General features: G+C 41.0%; 1 protein-coding gene across 1 annotated transcript in view; it reads left to right on the forward strand.

Moving 5' to 3' along the window:
- Nucleotides 1-2,602: 2,602 nt before the first annotated feature.
- The window catches only part of pdzd8 (PDZ domain containing 8), a 53,210-nt gene continuing 28,397 nt past the window's right edge, over nt 2,603-27,415 (forward strand). Inside the window, exons 1-3 of the mRNA XM_079511525.1 lie at nt 2,603-3,655; nt 20,470-20,595; nt 26,454-26,556. Coding sequence (XP_079367651.1) covers nt 2,766-3,655; nt 20,470-20,595; nt 26,454-26,556 — 1,119 coding nt within the window. The 5' untranslated portion in view covers nt 2,603-2,765. The remainder of the gene's footprint in view (nt 3,656-20,469; nt 20,596-26,453; nt 26,557-27,415) is intronic.

The following is a 27,415-nucleotide window of genomic DNA, read 5'->3' on the forward strand; positions in this document are numbered from 1 at the left end:
CTAAAACATGATCATCAGGTATTATTATTATATAAGGAGAAAGATGTTTATTAAAATGTAGTTTTTATGTGGACACACACCAGTTTGCACACCTGGTTTGCCTGGTGGGTGGTGATGGGTGGTGAACTGGTGATCCACCTGAACTTAAGCCACACCCACAGCTGTTGTGGGTGCGGGGAGGGGTTAGGGGAGGGGATGATATTGTGATGTGAAACCCTAAATACAAAGGGAAGACATCACATCATTGCACATAACCACACCACACCAAGGGGTCTAATGAAGTATTGTCACCTCATGAACACATGAATGCCTCAGCCATGCCTATGCTTGGACACAAACGAGATTCACGCACTGCAGCACGTCATCCGATGAGGACCCACATGAGTCTTCTCACCCTGCATGCCCCATGTCACATGTCACCAGATATGTCTCAGACCCTGTCGACACAGTGTCTGCCTGATGTTGGGATCAGTTAGATGAAGATGTGTCTCCTCCTGAGGCAGGGATGTTTCCCTGTGTTCTCCTCCTATCCCTTTTTGACGCATGACCAGGGTGCACATTATTCCATTTCACATTAAGGCTAACCATAATGAGCCTTAACCCTTGAGATTTTTAAATCCAAATTGAAAACCCATCTTTTTAGTCTGGCTTTTAACATAGTTTGAGGTTATTGTACTGTATGTTGTTGTTTGCTGTTTTTGATGTTATTTTGTTTTGCTTGGCCTGTTTTATTATTGTGTTGTGTTTTTACTATTGCACTATGGATAGGCTAAGGGTCAACTGCTGTTGTTTTTTTAAGACATTTTAAAGTGAAATATCCCTTTAAGCAGAAAAATCATATTTTCAGAACAAATAACTAGAAATATTTTGCTGTGAAAACAATAACTGAATGCAACTTGTCCAGTCATGTACAATCTGAATCTTGCTCCATCTTGTATGGAAAGAAAGGTATTTAGGCTACTTAATCATGCCATTTGATAAGACTACTAACTTTGTTTTACAAAGAGGTAGTTGGCAAGATATATTTTAATGGTCATTATCTGATGTATGTGGATTTATGGCTAAGTGCTCTTATCCTATGAGCCTTCTGGACTAACACAATTATTGTTCAAATTGAATTAGTGGGCTGACTTGATTCTATAAACGGGAGTACTTCTTCTCTAAAGAAGGGAGAAAAAACAACCTGTTGATCACCACATTTTAAACTAGAAAAAGTGCTCCTCTGAGCAAAGGTCTCCACCAGGTCAGGAACATTTGTGATGTTTGGACAAAATGTGCAGTAGGAGTAATATAAACATGTTTTTTTAATGTGCCTCCTGGTGGCGCTATAATAGGGCATAAAGGGCTAATTAATTGTTCCTCAGCGTAGTGGAAATGTGCGTGCAAAGTTTCACAGCAATTGGATTCTGTGTTCATGATTGATTTGAGGCATTTTGTTCAAAACGGATGTAAAGATGTAAATCTTAGCCAACCACGATATAATATAAAAATCACACATGTGTGAAGTGAGGGGCGCAAATATATTCAAGTCTAACTCGTGTTGATTAGGTGATGTAAAACAAACGGTGCAAACACAAACATTAGCCATTAACAATAAAGAGACAATATGACGTAAATGGCACATTATAATGTAAATTTTCCCTTCATTGTCAATGGCGTTTACAAAACAAACATTGAACTAAAGACAAACATTAAACCTGTGTATCGGAGGGGAATCACACACATCCGTCTTGATCACATGACTATAAAGATCATGTGTACCGATTTGTGTGATATTTGGATTAAATCTGAAGTGTAAACATAAGTCAGCCTCCTGATAGCGCTATAAAATGCAGATGTTGAAAAATGCAGAGCAAAGCGGCCCGAACTTCTAGTTCTTATACATTCTCCAAGACTAGACTTGTAAATTAAGTAATGCAGATGTTTAACAAAATGTACCCAATCCAATCCACTTTATTTATATAGCACATTTTACAACTCAGGGTTTACAAAGTGCTGTACAGAAAGTTAAAAGCTAAATACACTGTAAAGCTAAAACAGTAAAACAGCAAAAACACACACATAACAAAGCCAAACAAAAACACAGAAAACTCAAACCAAGCCAAGGTGTAAAGGTGGGTCTTAAGGCGAGATTTAAAAGTCTCGATGGTGGGGGCCAGTTTGACATGGGAGGGGAGGTCATTCCACAAAATTTAACTCTTGAGAGCATACAATTCATTTTAGACTCTCAAGAGTTAAAGATCTATAAGGGTCCATTTGGTTGGGACCACCTGGAACCTCCTCAAGGACCGGCTGGTGGTCCATTGGTTGAAAACCACTGCTCTAGAGGTGTGTATGGTAGGGATAGGACAGTAGAATGGGAAAGAATACAATTACAAAGCATGTTATACAGTTAAATAGTTTCTATACATACACATTGTATAATTGAATCAATATCGGACTAAAGGTCATTACACACTAACTGGGCTTTAGAGTATTAGTCATGGAGGTATATTAGTGGGACTGGGATCATTATCAGCTTTGAACAGTTAGTTTGAAGCAAAGCCTCTGGCCCTCTTGTAGCCATTCGTTCCCTCCTACGTCATCACGCACACTACGCATACGTTCGCCCAATCAGCTGAGGACTCTCAACCTCAGGAAAGAGGCAGATGATATGGCAGCTTTGTGAGCGACCAGGTGGAACTTGCTTTGTTATTACGGTTAAAACCTCTCAGTATGAACACATTTTAACGCGAAGACGACAGGCGTCTGGACGGTAGCTCGAAATGATTTACCTGATACTGATTTCCGCGATCTCCGGAGCCGTCCTTACGCTGATATTACAGTTCTTGTTGATTTACCGATGGAGCCCCGAGCCTGTGGGCAGGACAGTGCAATATGTCAAAGCGGTGCCCGATCCCGCATTGAAGGATTACTTTAATAACCAGCAACATGCCGAACCGGGCCAGCAACAACAACAAGACAACGCACCGTCCAGACAGCAGCAGGAGGCCGTCTCCTCACGACAACAGGACGCGACTGTCACTAGTAGCAGTAACGTTAGCCCCAAACAGTCGCCACTGGCGTCGCACAGCGAGCCCATCCATACATCCAAGGCGGAGACGTGCGATTTCCTCAATGCCATCTTTCTGTTCCTATTCAGGGAGCTCAGAGACACTCCCGTCGTTAGACACTGGCTCACCAAGAAGATCAAGGTGGAGTTTGAGGAGCTACTGCAGACAAAGACGGCAGGTCGGCTTCTGGAGGGTCTCAGTCTCAGAGATATATCCCTGGGTAATACTTTGCCCGTGTTTAAAACGGCGAAACTGATGAAGCCGGTGCATTTGAATGAGGACGGTATGCCCGAGGAGCTCAATTTTGAGGTGGACCTGGAGTATAATGGAGGGTTCCATATGGCCATTGATGTAGACCTGGTCTTTGGGAAGTCTGCATACCTTTTCGTGAAGATGATGAAGGTGGAGGGAAAGCTGAGGCTGCAGTTCACACGCCAGCCCTTCTCCCACTGGTCCTTCTCCTTCATCAAGGACCCACTGATAGACTTCGAGGTGAAGTCCCAGTTTGAAGGAAGACCTTTGCCCCAACTCACCTCAATCATTGTCAATCAACTGAAACGGGTCATCAAGAAAAAACACACTTTACCAAATTACAAAATCAGGTAGGCGCAAAACATTAACTTTATATCTATATCCTACGCTACGTCCTGTGATGTTTGTTACACTAGCAGTAGTAGCAGCAAAGATCACTTGACTGGGCAGGGGGGGAGAGATGGGCCACTTGACTGATACAAGATTTGGGAGCACTTTTAGGAGGAGCATGCTCAGTGAAGCTGTTGGAACCGATTCAATATGTTATTGGCAGTAAAATGGTGTTTTGAGTTTATCATAAGTCACCAGCTAAATTATGTGCAGTCTTGATTGGAATAACACTTAGACAATACAGAAACGACTGGTCATCATCATTTATTATGTGGCACCTCATTTCAAAAAAGAAAGATAAACAAGGACCAGTTGCAGGTCTGTATTGGTACTGTTGGCTTTGTTGGCAGCACTGGACCAATAGGCCTTGTGACATAAAATGCACCTGTTGTGTGCAACATGGTGGAACATTTCTACCAGTAGAGTAATGACATTGAAACGTCAATATTTATGACACCCCCTTCAGTATTTACAGAGATTTCAAATGACTGTGAACACACAAGATTAGTGTGAAATTTAAGAGACAGACTGATATAGGGACACTTCCTTGTCAAATGCAGAAGTGCAGCAATTCACTCAACTTTCTGTCTACTTTCTCAACTTCTCGTCACTTCCCCTCTGTCCAGTTGACCTCGCAGACTTGCTATTTTATTTATTATTTGAATAAACAAACTATGATAAAGGACAGAAAGGCACTAGTGATAGGCAATATATCATTGGGATATAAAACTAGATAATGTCTGGGAATTTGATTGTAATATCATGACTTAGGCCTTGCCTGTAGAACAATGCACAAAGTAGGATTCTTCGAACAGCACATTTATGGCCATTGTTAATTTGTGGCCAATAACTAGATTCTTCTACTTCTGATTTAGGCTAAATGTTGTCTTTTAAAGGTTGCATTACAAAGTGAGAGAATGTTTTTAACTGCCATGTCTACTGTTATAGCTGAGTGAAATGAACAATGTATCTACCAGGCTATGGCATCATAAGTCACATGATCTTAACCCCTAATTGCTCACTGCTCCGAGTAAATGCAGAGGACAAATTTCACATATGTGCAAATATACAATGACAAAAAAAAATCTATATCTATTCTATCTAACCAATAGCCAATATTAACCATCACCCAAACATCGTCAGATTATTGACATTGAGGTACTAGGTAAAAATATTAAGATATTTGATTTTGTCAACATCACCCGCCCAGAAGGATTGCCTGTTCCAATTAGAGCACCACTGACCTATCTGCCATTATTTGACAACATTGGTATCGGCAACTATGCAGCTGAAGCTGATGTGCCCTGATTTGAGCCACTTTTAACCTGGTCTCCCTATTTTGAGGGTAAAATGAAAAATACATTACTGCATCAAAAGTAATCCCCCCCCCCCCCCCGCGCAACCCTAACCCCTGGGGGTCCCCGGACCCCACTCTGAGAACCTCTGCTCTACAGAAATTCCACTGTATAATGCTTATTTTAAATGCTTCTGTCAGCTTGCCTTGAATGCTGTTACAGCACTTTTACTAGATTCAGCATCAGTGCACCCAATTACATGGCACACTGACCCGTATGCCTGCCAGTGCCTACGTTTGGAGAGGTCACCCTGCTGTCTCAGGACTGCAGTCAAAGCTGCATTGGCACCGCAAACTTCAGCCTGCCTTCTTATGCCTTTGTGTTGCCTCTGTGGCCAGAGCAGATTAAAGCTACAAAAAACCCTCCAGTGTGGACACTGGAGTGGATTCAGTGAAAATCATTCTTTTCATAGTGGGGAAACAAATTGAAATCACTTCTGCACCAGGTTATTCCGATCTATCTATTTCAGAGAAAAAATGCTGAAGTGAAAAAGATGGCGTAATCTTTTTAAAATTATGGATCTCTCTTTTTGCAGAATGGGTAATTATCTACAGAACCAGTTGAGTCATTAGCCTGCTTCTGTTTGCATGGCTGCCTTGAGGACATTGTTTTCTCGACAAAATCAATGCATCGCTGTGTTGTGCCTGACAGAAAGGAACACTTTTCCTTTCTGCACCATATTCTCTGTGTAGGCTGTTTTGATCACCACCCAACAAAAGGTTGGCTTGTTTCATGAACATGAAAATCACCAGACATTAAATTTAAGCTTCAGCACCACAGGCATCCACTGACAACAGTACACAGCATTGCTCTTGTTGAGCTGTGTGGGAGCAAACACCACGTGTGTGTGTGTGTGTGTGTGTGTGTGCGCGTGTGTGTGCTGTGAGTGGTTCACAACCTTTTTTGAGCTCTGTCTGGACTACTAGCATATTTTTATTCTCATATTCACATATCGGATAGATAGTCTGTTGTCAAATGTTAAATACTTTCAGTTTGGTTGTATTGTGCAATAACTTGCGAACTAGCTTGAGTACACAACATTCTGATATTGCCTATAGAACACTGAAGTCTGACGTCAATATCGGTAGAGGGCACTAAGTCCACTGGTTCATGTACTTTTTTTTTTATTGTAATCCCCATAGAGGGGTTTTAGATCGCCTCATATAAGAACTGTGTTTGAAAAATAAACCAATCATCCCGGCCGTTTCACTCATGGATATGAAGAATCAACTGACTGATATTGTTACTGCTGCTGAATTAGTTACATTTTCGCTAGAAAAGGCTACATGAAATATGACTGACTGACGGTCGTAAACGATACAGAGACACCTCCCCGACTATTTCGCAGAGACAGTTTATTTGTTTGTTTTTTGGACCGCAATGAGACGATTTTAAGATGACCCCATGTTATTCTCCATAGAGAAAAACTTCCATGAACCAGGGGGATGAGTGAGTGTTGTGACGTCAGGATCTCGGCGCTCTATTAAAACAATTGTAATATTCTACCCTATGCTGGCCCAGACGCCCACCACTAAATTTATGTACAGTACAGTATGTGTATTTACTGCATTACCCAATACCGATGAACATGTTGTGTGAGCTTGATGAGATTATGTGCAACAGCCTTTGAGGATGGAACCCTGAGTGTTGGGATTTGCTGAATGGCACAGATGGTAGGATGTTGGAGAGGAGGGCTGGGAGAATGGCCCTCTGGAGCTAATCCAGGCCTTTACAACACCCTCGACTAGAGGCAGAGTAAAATCATAATAAGCAGGGAATCGCTCTTGTTTTATGGTGTGGATTGCTAACTTCCTAAGCTATTTTATACTTTAAAGTACCGGTACATGAATTAGGGTTCAAACCTAAATGCAATACTGTTTTCTACGGTTTTCTGTCAAAAATGTTTTGACGTTCTTTTTTCTAGATATGATTTTAGTGGAGAGCTGCATACTGTAATTGATAGATTGAATCAGTGATCAAATTGAATTGCTATCTTTTTTTCTTTTTGTTAATGAATGAATAACAAGTGATTTTGTTTGTGTGTGGGCTGTGGTCTCTGGAATCATCTATGGAGACCACTAAAGGTGCTTGTTTTTGAGAATCAGTCCTGTAATGTGATGTGCTAAATCATTCACCATTGATTAAGGTAGTAAAGTAAAAGATGGAATTTACACAATAACTATATGATCTCCAGTCCACATAGTTTATAGTACTTTCGACAATGTGACACTGTATCTTGGCAATCGAGGGACGCGACTGCAGGTAATGCATTTGACTGTCACAATCCAATTAATTCTATCCATGAGTCATCACCACGCTGGGAATGCCCTGCACACAGGCATAGTATCAACACATGTGCATACAGTACACACACAATTCAGCGTCATCTGTCGTTTGTTACATAATTTGCTGGATGGACATCTGTTATCCCTCCATCTCAACTTCTCTCATTTTTTGAGTCTGTTATTTCCTGTGCTGGTGGTGGGGTATGGCTTCTATAGTATACAAAACTGCACAATAACTATATGATCATGCAGGACAGAGCTGAGCAGAGTTTTCAACCTGGTCATTTTAGATGTAGACATGTTCCATTTTAGCTTTGGGTCTCTGCGTTGTCCTGCTGCAGAAACGGGGAGACATTGAGAGCCTTCTGCTATTTTAGTTTAGCTGTTAGTTTCTTTGTCTGAATTTCTGTGAGTCATATACAGTAGAAGGTGAATTTTGTTCAATAACAACCATATACATAACAGTGCTGCAGGGGTGCATTGTGACTCAGCCAGTTAGTGCACCGACTACATGCTCCTTTTGAGTCGCGAGGACCAGAGTTTGAATATGATTCCCGTCATGTGTTCTGACCTCGGTTTCCTGTCTTTCTACACTCTACTATCTAATGAAAAAAAAATACACATGATGACACATTGAGGGTAGACAACACACTTCAACAACACACAGGAGTTGGAACAACGTGACTGTGCGTGTCCACGACTCCACGCATGCTCTGTGAAACTGGAAATCTAGCACTAATAAGGATTGCGCAATAATGTCGTTTTTAGACATACTATTGGTCGACCGCATGGTGCATGATCGACCGCATTTCCGTCCGTTGGGGTGTCTAATCTACGTGTGCATCCCGTTTCACTTCATTCAAAGTGTACAGTTAATATGAAAGTTGCAAACATTGCAATGTATTGGATTTCCCATTGTATGCATTGTGTGTGTGCTTAGTGTGTGGAGGCATTTTGCACAATGGTGTGCTAGAAGAAGGCACACAGATTGCCAGGCTTCTAATTTCAGTTTTGTTGTCATATTACGGGGATGTGAGCTGGTAGCTTTTTATGATATTACCAACCAATGGACATTATATCGTAAGCATGGTAGTAATGTGTGTTTGTTATGTGTTTTTGTTTAGATTATTGAACTGTTTATAGGGACCTGGAGTTACTCAACAAAGAGGGCAGTTATAATTCCAAATCTGTGGTACAGTATGACATCTCAACTTCCTGTCACTGAGCAAGGTTTGTACATCAGAGGACTGCATGTCTACTGCTCCAGGAACGACAGTCTGACATTGCATCCTGTTGGTCCTCTCATATAGCATGCTCTCCCTGTCCCACATGTGGTCATTTTAGGATTATTGCCTGGAACATCGGCCTGCATATTTGTGCCAGGTTAATCAAAAATAGACATTAATCCCCTTGATGATTAAGCTGTGCTTGTGCAGATCGTTCAGTGGACAACCTTGGAGCAAAAGTTGCAAAATATATCTGTCAACATGGAACACACAAGCATTATACGGCGGTACATGCATAGGTTATAATCATATTTCATAATGATTATTATTACGGAAGTTATTATGATTATTTCAAGTGGTATGCCTGGTAGTGATTTTTGAAACATTAGTCTGTGTTTCTTTTGGCTCCGAAAACCTAGTTTTGCTATGGATTTATTTGGCCAAATCAGACATCTGAGTTAATGTGGGTGTGGCCTGAAGGATAATATTTTTCTGGTGTCATGCAACCCCTTTAAGCCTGCAGAGATTAGTGAGCTGTTGGTTATCAGTCATGCTATAGGACTTAGTCTGTATGCTTATAGCTGCTTGTCATATACTGCAGGAAACAAAATCGCTGGATCATAATTTTTCGCCGACATCTTGGATGGGTTCAGATTTTCAGAAATGGTTGGCTGAAGCTCCGTAGTAGTAACTCTATGGATGAACTGTGTGTTTAGTTAAAAATGTAAATGTGGCCTTTATAACATGGAAATGATGGATGTACTACAGTATGCACCTGCTCTATAGAGCGTCGCAGTCCCGCCCCCTTTCATGACGACGCCAGGCCCAGGAAATAGTTCCCAATGCATTTTTCCCATAGACATTTCAAAAAGTATTTATTTAAAGACCTTATAAGCGTCGTACAAAGCCAACTCTTGTCGTGACAAATCATGACAACAAACACAATATTTTGGACCAAACAAATAATTACAAAGAAGAAAAACAACAAAAAGTGTTGTAACCTGCCGGTTTCTTCTTCTTTCTAATTATTTGTTCAACCCGAAAAATGTTGTTTGTTGTCATGATTTGTCACGACAAGAGTTGGCTTTGTACGAGGCTTAAAAGGTCTTTAAATAAATACTTTTTGAAATGTCTGAGGAAAATGAACGTAATCAGTGTTTTAGAATGAAACAAAGGCAAACTGTTGTGCTAGTGCACTCGTTTAGATAATGTCAGGTGGCAGGCCCTAGACCTTTACAATATTATGTATACAGTAGTAAATGGCATAACTGAAACTGATACTGGCCATGCTTGAAGCTAAACCAAACAGCCCAGCAGAGCACATCATACAGGTATTCATTGGCTCTTGTGTGCATTGGGTCTTTTGAGCAGAGAAGAAAAGAGGGCTAATCTCATAAGAACTTTCTCATTAGAGAGTCAAGTTTCCTCTTTGAAAAGGAATGTCTGCTATTGTTCCCAAAGCCCCTTGATTTCTCATTAACTGGACTGTCATAAGCTAACATGCTTGTGGTGCATTTGATCCTGGGAATGCCGAGAACGGAATGCATTGTGTGGGTCTCTAAAATAAATAACTAACATCTGATGTGCAAATAAATAACTTTCAGGGCTCACCTGGTAAGAGCACATACCGTATCACATAGATAAGGCAATAGTCCTTCCTGCCGCTCAACCAGGTTCCAATTTGACCACTCAATTGAATGAATAATAAAGGAATTAATTCAATGTTTTCCCCGCAACGAATTGTTGATATATACAAATAATTATAAAAAAGTGCTTCGTGTTTATTTAATTATTTGACAAAATAATCAACAAAATAATGTAGTGCCCCAACACTATCTTAAACGTATTTTCGGCAAGCAACAAAATATGCGACAAAATACAATTATTGCTACAGGTGCAGACGCTTCAAATACGTCTGGGCAAAACAAATAATGAATGAATAATACAATTATTCAAGCTGAAATCAAACAGCTCACTCCCCCCACAGTAGCCCTATTTTAATTATTTTTGGAAATGTTTGAACATTTTCACCTAATGTATAATGACCAGCCCTAAATAGGGATGCCACGTTGAAAGTGGTTAAGGTAGTCTCTAGTCTGGGGTATTCTTCTATACTCTGGAAAGATACAACTTGGATACGAATACTAGAGTCTATGATTGGATGAGTGTGTGGGGGAAATATGAATACTATTCTTTATTTGTGTTCTAGAATTTGTCTTCCTTCTTGGCTGGCTAGTTCATAGCTCTAGTACCAGGCTTGCGGTGTCATCTAGCTGAGCCCGATGTCAGTCAAGACTAATCATCAGGCTCAAGATCAAACACACTGAATTATGTCATTTCAGAAGCTCCAAGTGGCCATGTGGTTGGTAATATTTTGTTCTCAATATAATTACCAACAGTGTGGTGGTGTGTCCTAAAGTAATTTACTACATTTTTCCTAAACATACATTTTGCAATGACCACAGGTTGCAATGCACTTTGCATTACATAATGTAATGTTATTGGAAGTGGTGATTTCCTTCTCATTTGGAATCAGCAGGTTTGAGTTGGATCTAGATAAGCAGCGAGACATTGGAGAAGTTTAGCTAATCATGAGGAAAAACAAAAGCACCATTTATTAACCACAAAGGGCTTGACAGCAACCAGCCATCTTAATTGGAAAACGTGTACTTGTATTTGTCTCTTGCAAAATACAAGTCAGCAGACGGGACCCTATCACTTTCCAGACACCATTAGCTGGGGCAAGCAGTGCCTATTAAAAATGCATGGGGCACACCCGTCCTCACAACACCCCTTAGCCTATCTGTGTCCTGCACAGGGCTTTCTTATGCTTCAGGGGTGTAACACAGTGGAGAACTGTGCCCTCATCACTGCTGAGTGAGTGACAAATAGTCCCAGATTGGTATTCATAGTGCATAATACATTACTCAGCTGCACTTCTGTTCAAATTGAGAACCAATATGTGGAAGAAGTCATTCAGCAACATAATGTATGTGTGTTGCTCAGACTATTTAGCCAATGTATCTATAATACATAACAAAATAAAATACAGTTCAGCCCCAATAAAAGTGAAACAAAATAAAATGAGCACACCCCTGCACACACCCTACCTAGTACCACCCTGGCTCAACCACACACCCTACCTAGTACCACCCTGGCTCAGCCACACACCCTACCTAGTACCACCCTGGCTCAACCACACACCCTACCTAGTACCACCCTGGCTCAACCACACACCCTACCTAGTACCACCCTGGCTCAACCACACACCCTACCTAGTACCACCCTGGCTCAACCACACACCCTACCTAGTACCACCCTGGCTCAACCACACACCCTACCTAGTACCACCCTGGCTCAACCACACACCCTACCTAGTACCACCCTGGCTCAGCCACACACCCTACCTAGTACCACCCTGGCTCAACCACACACCCTACCTAGTACCACCCTGGCTCAGCCACACACCCTACCTAGTACCACCCTGGCTCAACCACACACCCTACCTAGTACCACCCTGGCTCAACCACACACCCTACCTAGTAGCAACCTGCACACACCCTACCTAGTACCACCCTGGCTCAACCACACACCCTACCTAGTAGCACCCTGCACACACCCTACCTAGTACCACCCTGGCTCAACCACACACCCTACCTAGTACCACCCTGGCTCAACCACACACCCTACCTAGTACCACCCTGGCTCAGCCACACACCCTACCTAGTACCACCCTGGCTCAGCCACACACCCTACCTAGTACCACCCTGGCTCAGCCACACACCCTACCTAGTACCACCCTGGCTCAGCCACACACCCTACCTAGTACCACCCTGGCTCAACCACACACCCTACCTAGTACCACCCTGGCTCAACCACACACCCTACCTAGTACCACCCTGGCTCAGCCACACACCCTACCTAGTACCACCCTGGCTCAACCACACACCCTACCTAGTACCACCCTGGCTCAGCCACACACCCTACCTAGTACCACCCTGGCTCAGCCACACACCCTACCTAGTACCACCCTGGCTCAACCACACACCCTACCTAGTACCACCCTGGCTCAGCCACACACCCTACCTAGTACCACCCTGGCTCAACCACACACCCTACCTAGTACCACCCTGGCTCAACCACACACCCTACCTAGTACCACCCTGGCTCAACCACACACCCTACCTAGTACCACCCTGGCTCAACCACACACCCTACCTAGTACCACCCTGGCTCAACCACACACCCTACCTAGTACCACCCTGGCTCAACCACACACCCTACCTAGTACCACCCTGGCTCAACCAGACAAATGTTTCCACTTATGAGAACATAGGGTGGCCTGGTCCTATGATGAAGTGTTAAATTGAGCAACACCTGAAGCTCTGTGAAATGGGAGATAAATGGTTGCCATCAATGAAATGGCTTCTCAGCAGATCCTCTCAGTTAAAGTTTTATAAAACAAAAATCACACTTTTCTTAAGCCAGTGCAATAGTAAAGTACACTGGTCTAGTAAAGATGGGAATACCGTCCTTACTCATGGAACAGAACTGTCAGGATTCAGGAATCCCAAATATAGCAATCACTCAGCGGGCATTGGCGCAATCTACTACAAGAACTTTTGAGTCTTGACATAATGGTAAAAAATGCAAAAAACAGACCAAGCAAACCAAATTGTCAGTTGACAGTAAAGCCAAGCCAAGCCAATCCAGGTCCAATCCAATAGATTTGGCCAAAGAAAGAACATGGCTTAGATGGCAAGGGCCATGACATCTTGGGTCGAATGCCAATCCTGATTTTGGAGAGTCCTAGACCATCACTTACTAATGTTTTGTCAAAATGTAACATTTTGTAATACACTTTTGAAAAACACAGATTTTATAATATTTTTCTTTGAGAACATTTAATTTATAAAGCAGCATATAAATCTAAATGTACACAAATAAGCTTTTGATATATAAAAATGTAAATCAAGTAATCAAGTTAAAGTCCCCCTCCCTCCCCCCTTTTCCATACTGTACATGTTTTTTTTACTTGTTCTATGCACAAAAATAAATCATTATATATATATATATATATACAGTTAGAAGTGTATATTTGTAAGTCTTTTTTTTTTTTATAATATTTATTTTATTTGGAAAAAGCAGTACAGTATAGACAGCATTTATATTTATACATAGGACACAAGTGCAATTCCCAGGATTTTTTTTTCACCCCTCCTCCCTCCCTCCCCCCTCATGCCCCCTCCAAGTGACTCCATCTCCAATGTCTCTGTATAATCCTCGCTTTCTTCAGATGGACTACATAATGGCATCAAGTCAACACTTAACAGGGGCAACAGGGCAATATCACTTCAGAGTATGTACATTTCAGGAGAAAAGGAAGAACGAGTGGGCAGAAAATACACACACAATAATAATACCGTAAATGGACAAAAACATGTAAACCTGAGTTCCAGCAGTGGAACCCTTCCACTGCCCAACCTCCTAACTAAGGGATAACCTCTATTCCCCGCTTGTGCTAGAGGGCCCTCAACCCTAACCTGACTAGTCAGGTTACCTCAACCCTGATGACAGCTATGAAAGAAAGCTCTTACACCACAATACAATACACCACAGTAGTATGTCTCGATCGTATCAAAACAAATGCAGCATTGTTGTATCTAGTAGAAAATAACCCCATATTTGTAAGTCTTTAAATGTTCTTCTGATGAATTGAAAATGGAGGACCCTGATGTAAACACGTTTTAGTGCTTTTTCTGGTTTTATCCTCGTAGCAGATTTTGTATTGACCTGTACTTTCATTGAACTGTACCCATTCTACAAACTGAATAATTTTTTCAATCAGTCAAGAAGAATAACTAACATACTAGACAAGTAAAATGGCAAATAACAACTGAACAATGGTGCTGTAAAAACTAAAAGGAACCTGATACAACTTAACTAATTGATGGTTACCTGTAGGTCCAGCTGCTATTCAGCCAGCTCTGGAGGACTTGAAATTAACTACCGTATGTAGCATTCAATCCATTCCACATGCTGGCTGCTGCAGAGTATATCAATGAGTCCTTTCCAAGTATCTTTTTAGATTTATACGCACCGTGGGGCACCGGGCCTTCTGCTCGGCAGCACCACGCCTGTGGAACAGCCTTCCTAGCACCGCAGACACTGAACTCTTTTAACCCATTTTGACCTGAGATCAGATTCTAAAATCTTCTACATCCTGACAGTTTTCTGGAAAAGCTATGTTTCTATGTCAGTCGTTCTTCGATTTTTCAAAACTAGCAGACCTACAAGCTCGTAGCGCGCTATGAGCTTGTAGATCTGCTATTTTTCAATAGCTAAAGCATAACATAATGCTAACACCAAAAGGGGTTAAAACAGGCCTAACTTTTTATTTTATTTAGGAAGGCGGCCTTTTTGTGTTAAATTGTAGTGTAACTACTGTCACACTCGCAGTAGTGTTTTGTCCATTTTTAAACCCTGCTTTTACCGTCTATGATGACTGTGAATGAAAAGTGCATTACAAATAAAATGTATTATTATTAGGTATATTCAGTAATGTGAATAGTTTGTCCACAGTCTATTTCAAACCACCGGAGTCGCAGGTATAGGTAAACGGGAGACAAATGACAGCATTGTGCTGTCAAACAACATACATGACATAACTGACACTCCTTTTGGTTTAACCACCACACCCAATAGTCACAGGTCTGACAAGTTTCACTTTTACTAAGAAATAGACTTGCTGTGCTTAACACATTTTCAAGTAAATATGTTCATTTGATAATTTACCTTTTCATAGTATTTCTCACAAATGATGAAATCCTGTGAATTTGAAATTGTGAAAGCCAGAGCCCGTTTAAAAAAAAAAAAAAAAACTCTCTTGAGAGTTTTCATCTGCGCAATGAGGTGCCACTGCCAACACAGGATAAGAAGAATCATGTAATGGATTTCTGTTCTGTTGGTGAAAAATAGAAACTTATTTCTGGGCCTATTGAATATGGAGACATGAATCAAATGATTGATGAAAATGAGTCAAAAGATTGACTCATTTGAAGACACTGGCAGACTGTCACGATTGAATGGGATTGGGGCATTCAGGGTTATGTGATGTGTCTGCATACCCAGGGCCTAGCCCTAGTGGATATTTAATTATGTCCCAGCAGGGCAAGTCTTTTTTTTCTGCCTTTCCTGTGCAGTCTTGTGCATTTCCCTTGTGATAACAGAACTTTATCATCCGATGAAAATTTGCATGCTGTCAATGTGACACGACTCTAGCCTACTGAAACATATTGACATTTCTGTACAGTATTTCCTGGTTAGCCTATCTTTGTGGATGCCTTACTGCTGGTGTCGTACACTTTGGGCACTGCAGTATCATAAAGCTATCGAGCAGCAGACTGCAGGGAAATTCCACCTTAAAATGTCCTTGGCTCATTGCATTGTTCTTAGTTGTTATCTGTGAGTGATGTTCAATACCCCTATGGTTTAGCTTTTGACTTGAGATTTCCTTTTTCTCACACACAGTGTTTGACTTTGCTTTAGTGGGTGACTTACTGCATTTCCCATAAGCACATTTCCCACAATTCCCATGCAAGTAGCCTATAAGGACATAACATATTCTATATAGTGTAATGTCTGTCAGCACTCGTAATGCATTATAAACCATTGAGGCTATTGTTACTGAGAAAATTAGAACATCTGCTATACTTAATGATAGATTTCTGCTTTCCTGATCACTGAATGCAGATACCAAGTGTGTATCCTGCAATGGTAAATGCCTTAAGGCCATCTTAATAGATTCTCCACTTTGTACCTGCATTCATTGACCAGGAAAGGAGGAATCTATCATTGAGATGGCCTTGCGGCTGTAACGCACTAGGTGTGTGACAAACTAATATTTTGTGTGTGAATTAATCACATGAAAAAATGTATCTGATTTGTAACTTGACATTGAATCTTAATATCTAAGAATATTTTTGATTTATTCCTTTCCTATCAAATCACCTTATGGCTACACCAGGATAGCCATTGACTGATATATCAGGCTCATATTTGCATTCTGTATCATATTGATATCGGCTGCTAAGGACACTGATATGGCAGATTTATGAATTCAGCTTTTTGTTAGTTTTTAAATATATAGCGGATGACTAAGAACCTTGTCGATAAAGATGTTATTGTCTCCACCAGGCCGAAGGCATGGGGAGAGAGTATGTTTTGCACTCCGTCCGTGTGTGTGTCCTTCCGTCCGTCCTTCCGTCCGTCCGTTATCAGCTAATCTCCGGTACCGTTGGCCCGATCCATGCCAAACTTTGCACATACACTCCATGGATGCCAACAACGAACCTCTGCCCCAAATATTCCTCAACGGCCTGTTATAGCGCCACCATGAGGCCGATTTAGGCAAAACACATTTCTGTAGATTACTCGTACACATTTTATCCATACATCACACAATTCGGTATACACTATCGCCATAGTCATGTGATCAACACAGATCTGCACAATTTCCCATCTTCCATCCTGATTGGCTAATATTGGCTTCCAAAGCTCACATGATTGGTCCGTTTCGAACAAAATGCCACAAATCACAAACACAGTGTGCAATTTCCGTGAAATTATGCACGCACATTTCCACTAGGCCAAGGACGACATGCCACTCATTATTTTCCAAATCAGCCTCATGGTGGCGCTATAACAGGCCAATTCCTGTTTTTAGCTATAACTTCATCAATCTGTATACAACTTATGTATGCGCACTCCCTAGAGGCCATGGAAAAACATTGTCCCTGCATCCCTCCACATCTGCCGGTTATAGCGCCACCATGAGGCCAATTTCTGCTAAACACATTGCTTATGTTAGTCGCACAGATTTCATCCAAATCTCACGCAAATCGGTACACATGATCTCTGTAGTCATGTGATCAAGACGAGTCTGTTGGATTTATCAGATTCTACACTGATTGGCTAACATTGCCTTCTAAAGTTTTCAGGAGTGGCCCGTTTTGTTCAAAATGCTGCACATGTCCTGCTCATCCAGAATTCTATCCTCAGAGATTTGATGAGTGATCTGGCTCTGCATTTCCTCAACAAAATGAAGAAAATTGTTGCAAAAAACAAACGAACAAAAAAACTTACTCCTAAACATTTTGCCAAACATCTCACACACTCCTATCCTCCTGGTGGAGACCTGTGCCCAAAAGGGCACTTTTTCTAGTTTTGTTTATTTTGAGTGGATAAAAAAAAAAGAAATGTACAATACAGTAAATGATATACTGTATATGTCTGACTGGAATGAAAGGCAGCATGTTCTGCTCAGACAGTGGAATCAGATGCCTGTTAGGGTACAGAGTTCAGTACATTAATTATGGACATCGGAATCTTTGAGAGAGAGAGAAAACAAATTGGTATTGGCTTAAAATACGGATGACCTCTACGGCAGTTACATCCAGCAATGACACCACCCTGAGAGAGTTTTTCTGATATTAGGCCACGAAGGTGGGAATACAAGACCATACATATTTTGGATTATTGAGTATGTTTGTTTTATTTTATTATGATAGGTTAGTAGAGAGACAGGAAACTGAGGGTAGAGAGGGGGAAGGACAAGCAACACAAGTCTCCAGAATCAAACCTGGGACCAGGGCTTGACATTAACTTTTTGAGGCACTTGTCCTTTGGACAAGTACATTTCCCATTCACTTGTCCGGGCACAAAAGTCACTTGTCCGGAGCACGAGCACACGAATAGGCCTACATTTTAAATGAACTAACTGTAAGTTGGTCTTACTTGGTGAATACATGTTTGAATATTGGATGAATATTCTAAGTTTGCAAGTTAATAGCCCTAGATTAGAATGTCTATGATCTTACATATATTTCATGTATTCCAAATACACAACCATGATAGATCGGTTCTATCCGCGCATGCCCGCATGGTTAGCAGACTGACCTCGCCCGTGCACCCACCCAATAATTAATTCCTAAGACTTGGAGTCGTTTTGGGGACTAGTTTCATATTAATTTGAAAGTTCTGGCAAAAATGTGTATTTAGTCAAATATTTCTACTTTTCTATGAGCTGCACGCGGACGACATTCTCTGTGGTGAGGGGCCCGGAATGAGTAACCTGACTCCGCCAGATGGGGCAGCAGAGAGTACACTGGGTTCCCCCCTCCTGCTCCCATCTGGGAACTCTCAGGCAGACTTGATGCCCGGCCACAAAACGGCCTGGCCAATCAGCAGCAGCTATCCCGCCTATAGCTGCTGCTGCAGGACTGAACATATCAAAACGTCCCTTTAGTGCTACAAGTTTACATGCCGACGTGGTCAATCTGCTAACTACTCTGATAGGACTGATATATGGCTGTGTATTTGGAATACATGAATGTATGTATTATGTAAGATTACAGACAGTGTAGGGCTATTAACAATATTGGAAAGGTGATGATTAGGAAAGCCACACAATAATGCCAGACAATATTGTTGGCTGGTAGGAGCGTCCCAAAAAAAGCTAAACCAAGAGTCACTTGTCCAACGGACACTCTGTGTCTGTCTGACTGTCTGTCCGCCCGAGCAAGGACAGCTTAAACACCACTGGATGGCACTGTTGAGCACTTCTCTCTCTCTCTCTCACACACACACACACACACACACACACACACACACACACACACACACACACACAACCTAAGTCCTAAGAGTTCAGCCAGGGGCCAGGGAGGAGTACAGTACAGTACGATTAGCACAATACAATACAGTGCAATACAATGTGGAGCAGTACAGTACGAGTAATACAGTACAGTAGTACGCATAATAAAGTACAGTACGTATAGTTGCACCACAGTTCACACAGGTGTGATTTCATTTATATAAACAGGGTCATCGGGGAGAAAAGTGAAGTTTTCTCTCAATTTCCTCCTGATTTTGTTGCCAACACAGTGAAGATTGTATTTCAACAGAATGCCATGACTAGCCCATTTAGACAATCCAGGAAAGTATCTGTCATTTTATGTTGATTTTCTTTAAAGGACTTCAGTGATTTGGAAACCCCCCCCCGGTCCGCCCCGGTAACAAGATGTGCACATGCACGAACTACAGCGACATGCCAACAGCACACACACCAAGGCCGGGAGGCCCGCTTCAATCATGATTGGTGAAATCACTGAATATACCTTTAAAATTTAAATTTTTAAGAATTACAATTTTCAGAAAACCTAGGTTAGGATTTAGAAGGTGTTCAATCTGACGTCTGATTTTAGTAAAACCCCCAAAAAAGATGATTTCTTAATTTAAGTACTTACGAAAGTGTGACGATCAAAAATCGTCACAAATTATGACATTTAATATTGACCTTTGGACCATGACTACTGTGATTTAAACACCAACCAACTCTACAGCTAAATCATCCTTAAAGGACCACTTCACCACTTTTCAACCTATCTTCATATAAATAGGTCCTCACTAATAATCATGATAAAATGGCACGATTTTTTTCTACTCAGTCTGTGTCTCATAGGAGGGCTGTGGGCAGTTTAGAAACCGTCTTCCAGTGATTCATCATCATTAGGCAGATTATTTTTTTAAACAAGATTTTTTTACAAAAATGTTTAGATTTTCATTATCGTGAGAACGATGGCTTCCATTTTCGCATTGCAACTTTTCAGGACTAGAAAGCCTGCAGTTTTTATTAGCTTGTATTCCCCAACGATGATGTCACTGGAAGACGGTTTCTGAACTGCCCACAGCCCTCCATTTTGTCATGATTATTAGTGAGGACTTATTATATGAAGATAGGTTGAAAAGTGGTGAAGTGGTCCTTTAAGTCATTTGTCTGCACAGACCGATCATCAGTTCATCAGATCCTGTAGCAAAGGCTTACTGAGTGCTATTCTGTTTCTTCCAGATACAAACCCTTCTTCCCATTTCAAGTGCAGCCTCCGCTGGGCTCGGCCAGTGATTTGGACCTGTCCCTCCAGGACACCCGGCTGGTGGAGGGGCGACTCCAAGTCACCCTCATTGAATGTAGCAGGTAAGAGAAGGTGTGTGTGTGTGTGTGTGTGTGTGTGTGTGTGTGTGTGTGTGTGTGTGTGTGTGTGTGTGTGTGTGTGTGTGTGTGTGTGTGTGTGTGTGTGTGTGTGTGTGTGTGTGTGTGTGTGTGTGTGTGTGTGTGTGTGTGTGTGTGTGTGTGTGTGCGCTTCACTTCATTAGAATAGAAACAAAAAAGCGTTTGGCCCCATCCTACGTGAAGCCCCCCCAACATAATTCCCCCCATTCCCTGTACCCCCAACTCCACACAGTAGAGCCAGCCGCCCGCTGGCCAAAATGTGGGGGATTATCTGACTTTTGATCAAAGTAAAAAGTAAGTTATGATAGTTGAAAGCATGAAAGATAACCTATTGAATGCCCCAACCCATGCAAAGTTTGGAGCCAATTAAACTAATGGTGTGCCGTGAAAAAAAATACACACTGGATGCCTTGCAGATTCTAATAAAGATAATGGCAATAACAATAAAGGAAACAAAAGTAAAAAATAATACAAAAGTAAACTATAAGAAATAATTAATTACACAAGTGAGAAAGAGAACTAGAGACCATCTTGTGATGGGATAACACCGACCGCGACACCACATCGGTGTGTGTGTATCTGGTGTGTAATGGAATACACGACACGAGAGACATGAGTTTGATGAAAAAAAGAGTTACTCAATATATCATGGTCAACGTTTAACTTATGTTACTATTGACATAGCCTGGAACTCACCTATGCTTTTTATGGCATAGGCAGCTCCCGGCAGAAACTATGCGCAGCTGCTAGACATGAGACTAATTAATTAGAGCGACAGAGAGAGAGAGAGAGAGAGGAGTGTGTGTGTGTGTATATGTGTGCGTGTGTCAATTTAACAAAGGTGCAGACGATCAGAAATCAGCAGAGAGTGAGTGATGTTTGCGCTACTCTATGCCGAATTGAAGTGGACTCACTGGGTTTCCGAGGCTACTATTGACATAATGTGTTAGGCTGAAATATGTACTTTGTACGTTGTAGAAGTACCTTAAAGAACAGTTGGGGGGAAGGACTTCCTAAATGGCCCAAAACTATTAAACAATATGAAAAAGGAATCTCCTTGAATGCAAACAAACAAACATTTAATGGTGCTAATCAGCAGCAGTGCACAGTCCCAACAACCACTTTAGAAACTGAGAACACCTTGTTTACAAGTGACTGGAGGGGGTGTCAGTGTCAGGTAGAGGTCAAACAGTTGAAAATCACTTTTTAATAGGCACTACGGTTACTGAGAAATGTCCACTGGAAGCTTGTTAGCATGTTGCTAATGGAAACAAACGGTATCAGTTAGCCAGTATCCGTTTACCACAAACTTTCTCGGTCACACCGTCCGAGTTTGAGTTCCACCCATGGAGCTTGGCCTCCTTCGCTGTGATCTAAACTACATACCCAGAGTGACTGCATGTTCCACAGTTGTGATGCTGTCATGATGACTAAGTCTGTCCACAGACATAAACACCTCACAAGGTGAAAACAATACCATCCAGGCAGGTAGCCACTGTGTGGCTGATGAAAAAAAGAGGTGTGGATGTTCACCCATCCTCAGGTGTCAGAGGTGGTAAAGTGTTGCAGTGCCTGCAACTTTTCTTTTTTTAATTGATCATCCCTCACAAAAGATTGTGAACTGCATTGGAGCCCACATTATCCTTAAGGAGTGGTTAACACTCAGGACTCATGCTGTGCATCATGTTATAAAGTTTAATTTATACTTTGATCATAGAACTGTAATTTTCATTGAGCAACATAGTCATGCAATGAAGTATAAATTAGGCTTAAGGCCTTAGTCATAAGACACAATGCTTCAGAAAGCTATGGAACAATCCTTCAGAGAATATTGTTCAAATCTGAAATGTATCTGAAAACAAAAAAAAACGTTATCATAATAAGACAAAGTTATTAAGCCAGTTTCAGTTTTTCCACACGTCAAATTGCAATATAATAATTTCTTGGATTATTAAAAAAGAAAATGTGTTTTGAAAAGAAAAGGCTTAACTTTTAAACCCTTTCTGTTCTCAAATCAACATTAAAGCTTTGTTAGCAGCCCTTGTCTAGAGGCTGTACTGCTTCTTACATTCAACTAGACCAAAGTGGATTGTAACGGCCAGAAGTTTTCTTTTTTTTTTATCTTGTGAGATCAATGTGGTGGAAGGACGAAGTTGGATGGATGGGACGACATTGCCATCGTTTGAGCCCCGCTGCTAGCTGGTATAAAAACATTATTGGGGCAGTTTGTTGCTGAACATACAAATATAAAACAGGGTAACAGGACATGACACATGAGGGTTATAGCAATACAGCAGATACTTAAATAAAATGAATAATATTAAATAGAAATATGTCATCATAAAAGGTTCAGTGGGTACATTTATGATTTAGTTGGTCGATGCAGCAGTAGTATACGTCAGTAGTTTTTGACAGGGCACTAACAGACAAATCACCAGCAATCAAGGTGGCACGGCAGTAAAGAGATTACTGCTCGCATTACATTGTTTTTGAGACATCGCAGAAATAAAAACGTAATTTTGGTCGCTGAGATTTGGTTGGAAACGCGTGATTTGTGCAAAACAAAATGATCTGATTTGTGCAGAACAAAATGATCTGAAAGAAGGCTCTCCTTGCTATAATAACACAAATCCCATATTAAGTCCTTAGGCCATCTACAAGGTCAGGTGCTGTGAGCTGTTGTGTAACTGATCATGAGTAGCTAGCAAAACATCCCAATGCAATGGGAAGAAGAGAAACTATTGATCACTATTATGCTTAATTTACCTTGTTTGAATGAAAATAGCAGATGAGCTTGTAGAAGCTATTTTTGGCACACAGTATAAGTCAGGCTTTAGTTCTCAGTTAAAGGGATACTCAGACTACTTTTATAACTGCATTTGCAAATCCTATAATTTCCCACAGCATGGGAAATATGACGGTACAACAATAATAAAACATGGCAATTTCTTCTTTAAATGCTGATGTTTACTTTAAACAAATACATTCAATGACTATTATAGGCTATTTATAAATGTGTGAGCCATGCTAAGGTCTAGCATGTAAAATGCAATTTGTATCCAGTTTCTGCTGGTTCTTGGCACTCAAACTTGTCTTCTTGTATTCAATTAATGTACTTTGCATTTGGTTTATGTGGCCACTGGACAGTGAACAGTGTATTTATGTGGACAGTACAGTATGTGTTAGATGGTGTAACATTATGTCCAAGGTGTTCCTTCCAACTTGCCACTCTCCATTACAACCAGAGCTTTTTATTGGCCTTGCTGCACCACTGCACAAAATGCTGTGCTAATCGACGTAACCATTAAAGCTATAAATGTCATTGCTTCTCCCGTAAAGGAACATAATCTGTCTGTCTGTCACATTGGAACGCAATGTCAACTTAACTAGATTCCACACGATACAGCCCATTGTCTTAGTCAGGACCCACTCCTTTGCCTGAGGGAAGGGATTGAAAAAACTGCAAACGTGCTGTTGGGCCAATGGAAATGTAAACATGGCAGCTTTGAACCAACTACTAACCACTCCGACCACACCCTGATGGAAAGTGTGTGTGCGTGTGCGTGTGCGTGTGCGTGTGCGCGTGCGCGTGCGTGTGTGTGTTGCACTAACTTTGCAGTAACTTTCCCTCTCACTCTCTAGTTGTCCCTTCCTTATAAACATCTGAAGAATGGGTATAAACCATGTATTCTAAATGGCAAGCAAGCTGAAAGCTTATTCTTTTTTTTCCTTCTTTATTTTATGAGAGTCGCTTTTACTCTCAGAAAAGGTCTACTCTTCTGTCAGCGGTCAGAGGATAATTAACTAGAAAAGTGCCCCTCAGGGCACAGGTCTCCACCAGGATTGACATTTGGATAAAATCTGAAGGACTAAAATAAAATAGTGTTGGACATAAGTCAGCCTCCTGGTGGCGCTCTAAAAGGCAGAATTGAAAAATGCAGGCCAGATATTTGTCCTTGGCCTGTAGGGAGTGTGCATACAAAGTTTTACACAGATTTGTGCAGTTATATGTAAAGACTCTGCCTGTTATAGCACCACCATGAGGCTGATTTGAAAAATGTCAAGTGGCATTTCTTCCTCAGCTTTGGCACCCAGGGAGTGTGTGTGCAGGGTTTGGCTGCGGTCAAGCCAGCATTGCCAGAGTTTAGCTGTTCACAGACGGACACACACAGACGGACAGGCCGAGTGCAAAACATACTCTCCCCATGCCCTCTTGTAAACAAGTGTAATGCTTAATTGGGTCGTCCACTCACAGTTAACAGTCTTGAAATGTACTGTAATTCTGCAAACTATTAATAAATATTTCAATCAAATGCCTTCTGCCTGGTGTTGACAATTTAGTGTTACCATCTAAATGAAAGACAGACTCATAGGCCATTTCTGCAATATTTCTTGTGTAGGCGATGCATTATTCTGTGAATCTCCAGCAGGGGGAAGCATCTGCCCATTGCATTGCTCAGTAGCCTGCTGTGATTCAGGAAATAGGACAATCAGAAAAATAACAGCTTCAAAGCAGCTTTGGATGAATGTAAGAAATAAATACAGGTGATAATCAGAAAGTTGTATAATTCGGACTCATACAATTGACTGGTATCTTTAGCGTAGGAGTTGGTTATTTTAGAAATGTGGAGGAAGCTATTATGGTTAACACAAGCCAAAGCCCTTTGATGTACTGTTAAGTATTCTGAATTAGTGCACACCTTGGCCCTTTTTGAAACCAGTCCCTTGACTTGAAGTGCTCTCGGGAGGTTCCCTCGTCAGGAAGAGCAGGGCTGCACAAGGCAATCGAGTCTAGATCGGCACAGACTCGCTCTTGAGGGCTTTATAAGCCACTTCCATTCAAGGCTGCTTGGTTTCGGACGACACTTAATATGGCGCAGCCTCGCGTGAACACGCATATCGAGGGAAAGTGTGTAGGGCGAGTGGCGAGTAGGCGGCTTGTGTGTCGACTAGTGACTTTCACATGCACAGCTACACTGGTAATGTCATAGAGCACTCTCTCCTCACCGCACCAGGGGGCAGCAAGTGTCTTGCATTTGTCCTAAAGTCTAATGAGACTAATCCATCTTTTAGTTCACCATTTATATATATATTTTGTAATCATAATTTGTTACACATATGGCTACACCACACAATTTAGCAATAATTTCTGAAAACAACCTGATAATTTAATTGTTACATTTAACTGAAACTCTCTCTCAAATACAGGAAAAAAAGTCTAGGAAACCTCAGTTAGAGGTCTCATAAGGTATAATAGGTATATTTTCTATATTGTATTAATTATCATGCAATCACAGGTCTGTTTAATTTTGTTGATTATAAATATAAATTGTACGCTCCTGCATCACTGTTTGGATTCACATTATTACCAACAGAATTAAGGGACAATATCGGGGAAACGGATAAATGGAAATTACGGATACATACATACATAATTATTCTATTCTATTATTTGATTATCGCATGCAATTACTTAAGATCTCAAAACATACAAAATAATGTGGTAATTATGTAGTCAAGGCTAGTACAGAATGCTTTTCACATATGATCTGATTTGACTGCTTTTATTCAGTGGTCAAAAACGTAGCTTTTCATTTTCAGAATATTTACTGTAGGTATAATCAGTGGCTTTATTACCAGAATCACAGGTACTGTCCTATTTCTACTGTTGCACTTTGTCTGTTGAATCTCTCTGTATAAGAGTGTCAGCTAAATACAGTGATTGTGAATTTTCAAATAAATTAAACAAATTTCTAAGCAAGCAAACAAAGCATAAATTAGACTTAACGCTCTTCTTCTCCTGTCCTCTACTGTGCCTGCAGACTGTTCATTCTGGGCTCCTATGAGAGAGAGACGTACGTCCACTGCACTTTGGAGCTCAGCAGCCATGAGTGGAAAGAGAAGACTCGCAGCTCCATCAAACAGGTGGGTGTTATACCACAAACAATGTATTACTTACTCCCCCCCCTTTAAAGAGGGAGAATGGCAAATTGTCAAATAATTTACTGGTAAGAAAGACAAAGACCAAGAAGTTTGTGGAAAGATACTGTATCTCCAGCAGCCAGGGACTTTTCTCAACCACGAATACCAAATCCACTGTAGTGGATCGATGTTGACTCTGCAGATTAGGGATGTCCCGATCTAATCTGACAGATAGCACTGGAGCCATTCAAGGCAAATTCAAACTAATTGATCAGTATCAAACACAGAATTTAAGGTTGCGCTGCAATGTTGCCACTACCAATTAGGGATATCCCAACAATCTATTCTGACAGATCATGATCAGAGCCGATCAAAGCATATTCTAATTGATTGGAACACAACATTGCAGGCTACGCTGCTCAGGTGATGCTTTCATTGTGGACTTGACTTGCGTTCTATATTACAAAAATAAATGGCAATGGAAAGCAAAACATCTGTGTCACTTTAGAATCAGATATGATTACAGACTCTGAATATTTGTTATTGCCAGGTGTTTGTTTCTCTGTAAGGTTGGTTCATTACACTGGATATCAATATTTACTTTTCCCAAAATATAAAGAATAACCATAAATAATCTGTGTGTGTGTGTGTGTGTGTGTATATATATATATATATATATATATATATATATATATATATATATAGCTATTCTTTTTAGTTGATATATTTATTTTGGCCTCCATTGTGCTGACATTTTCATTAACTTGTGTATTGCTTAAAGTGCCCTTACTTTACCCATATGTACCTCATTTACCCATATTTTCCAACCATAACGTCATTTCTGAACGGGCTCTTGTCTTAT

This window comes from Electrona antarctica (assembly GCF_951216825.1).
Source record: "Electrona antarctica genome assembly, chromosome: 10".
NCBI classification, from domain to species: Eukaryota; Metazoa; Chordata; class Actinopteri; order Myctophiformes; family Myctophidae; genus Electrona; species Electrona antarctica.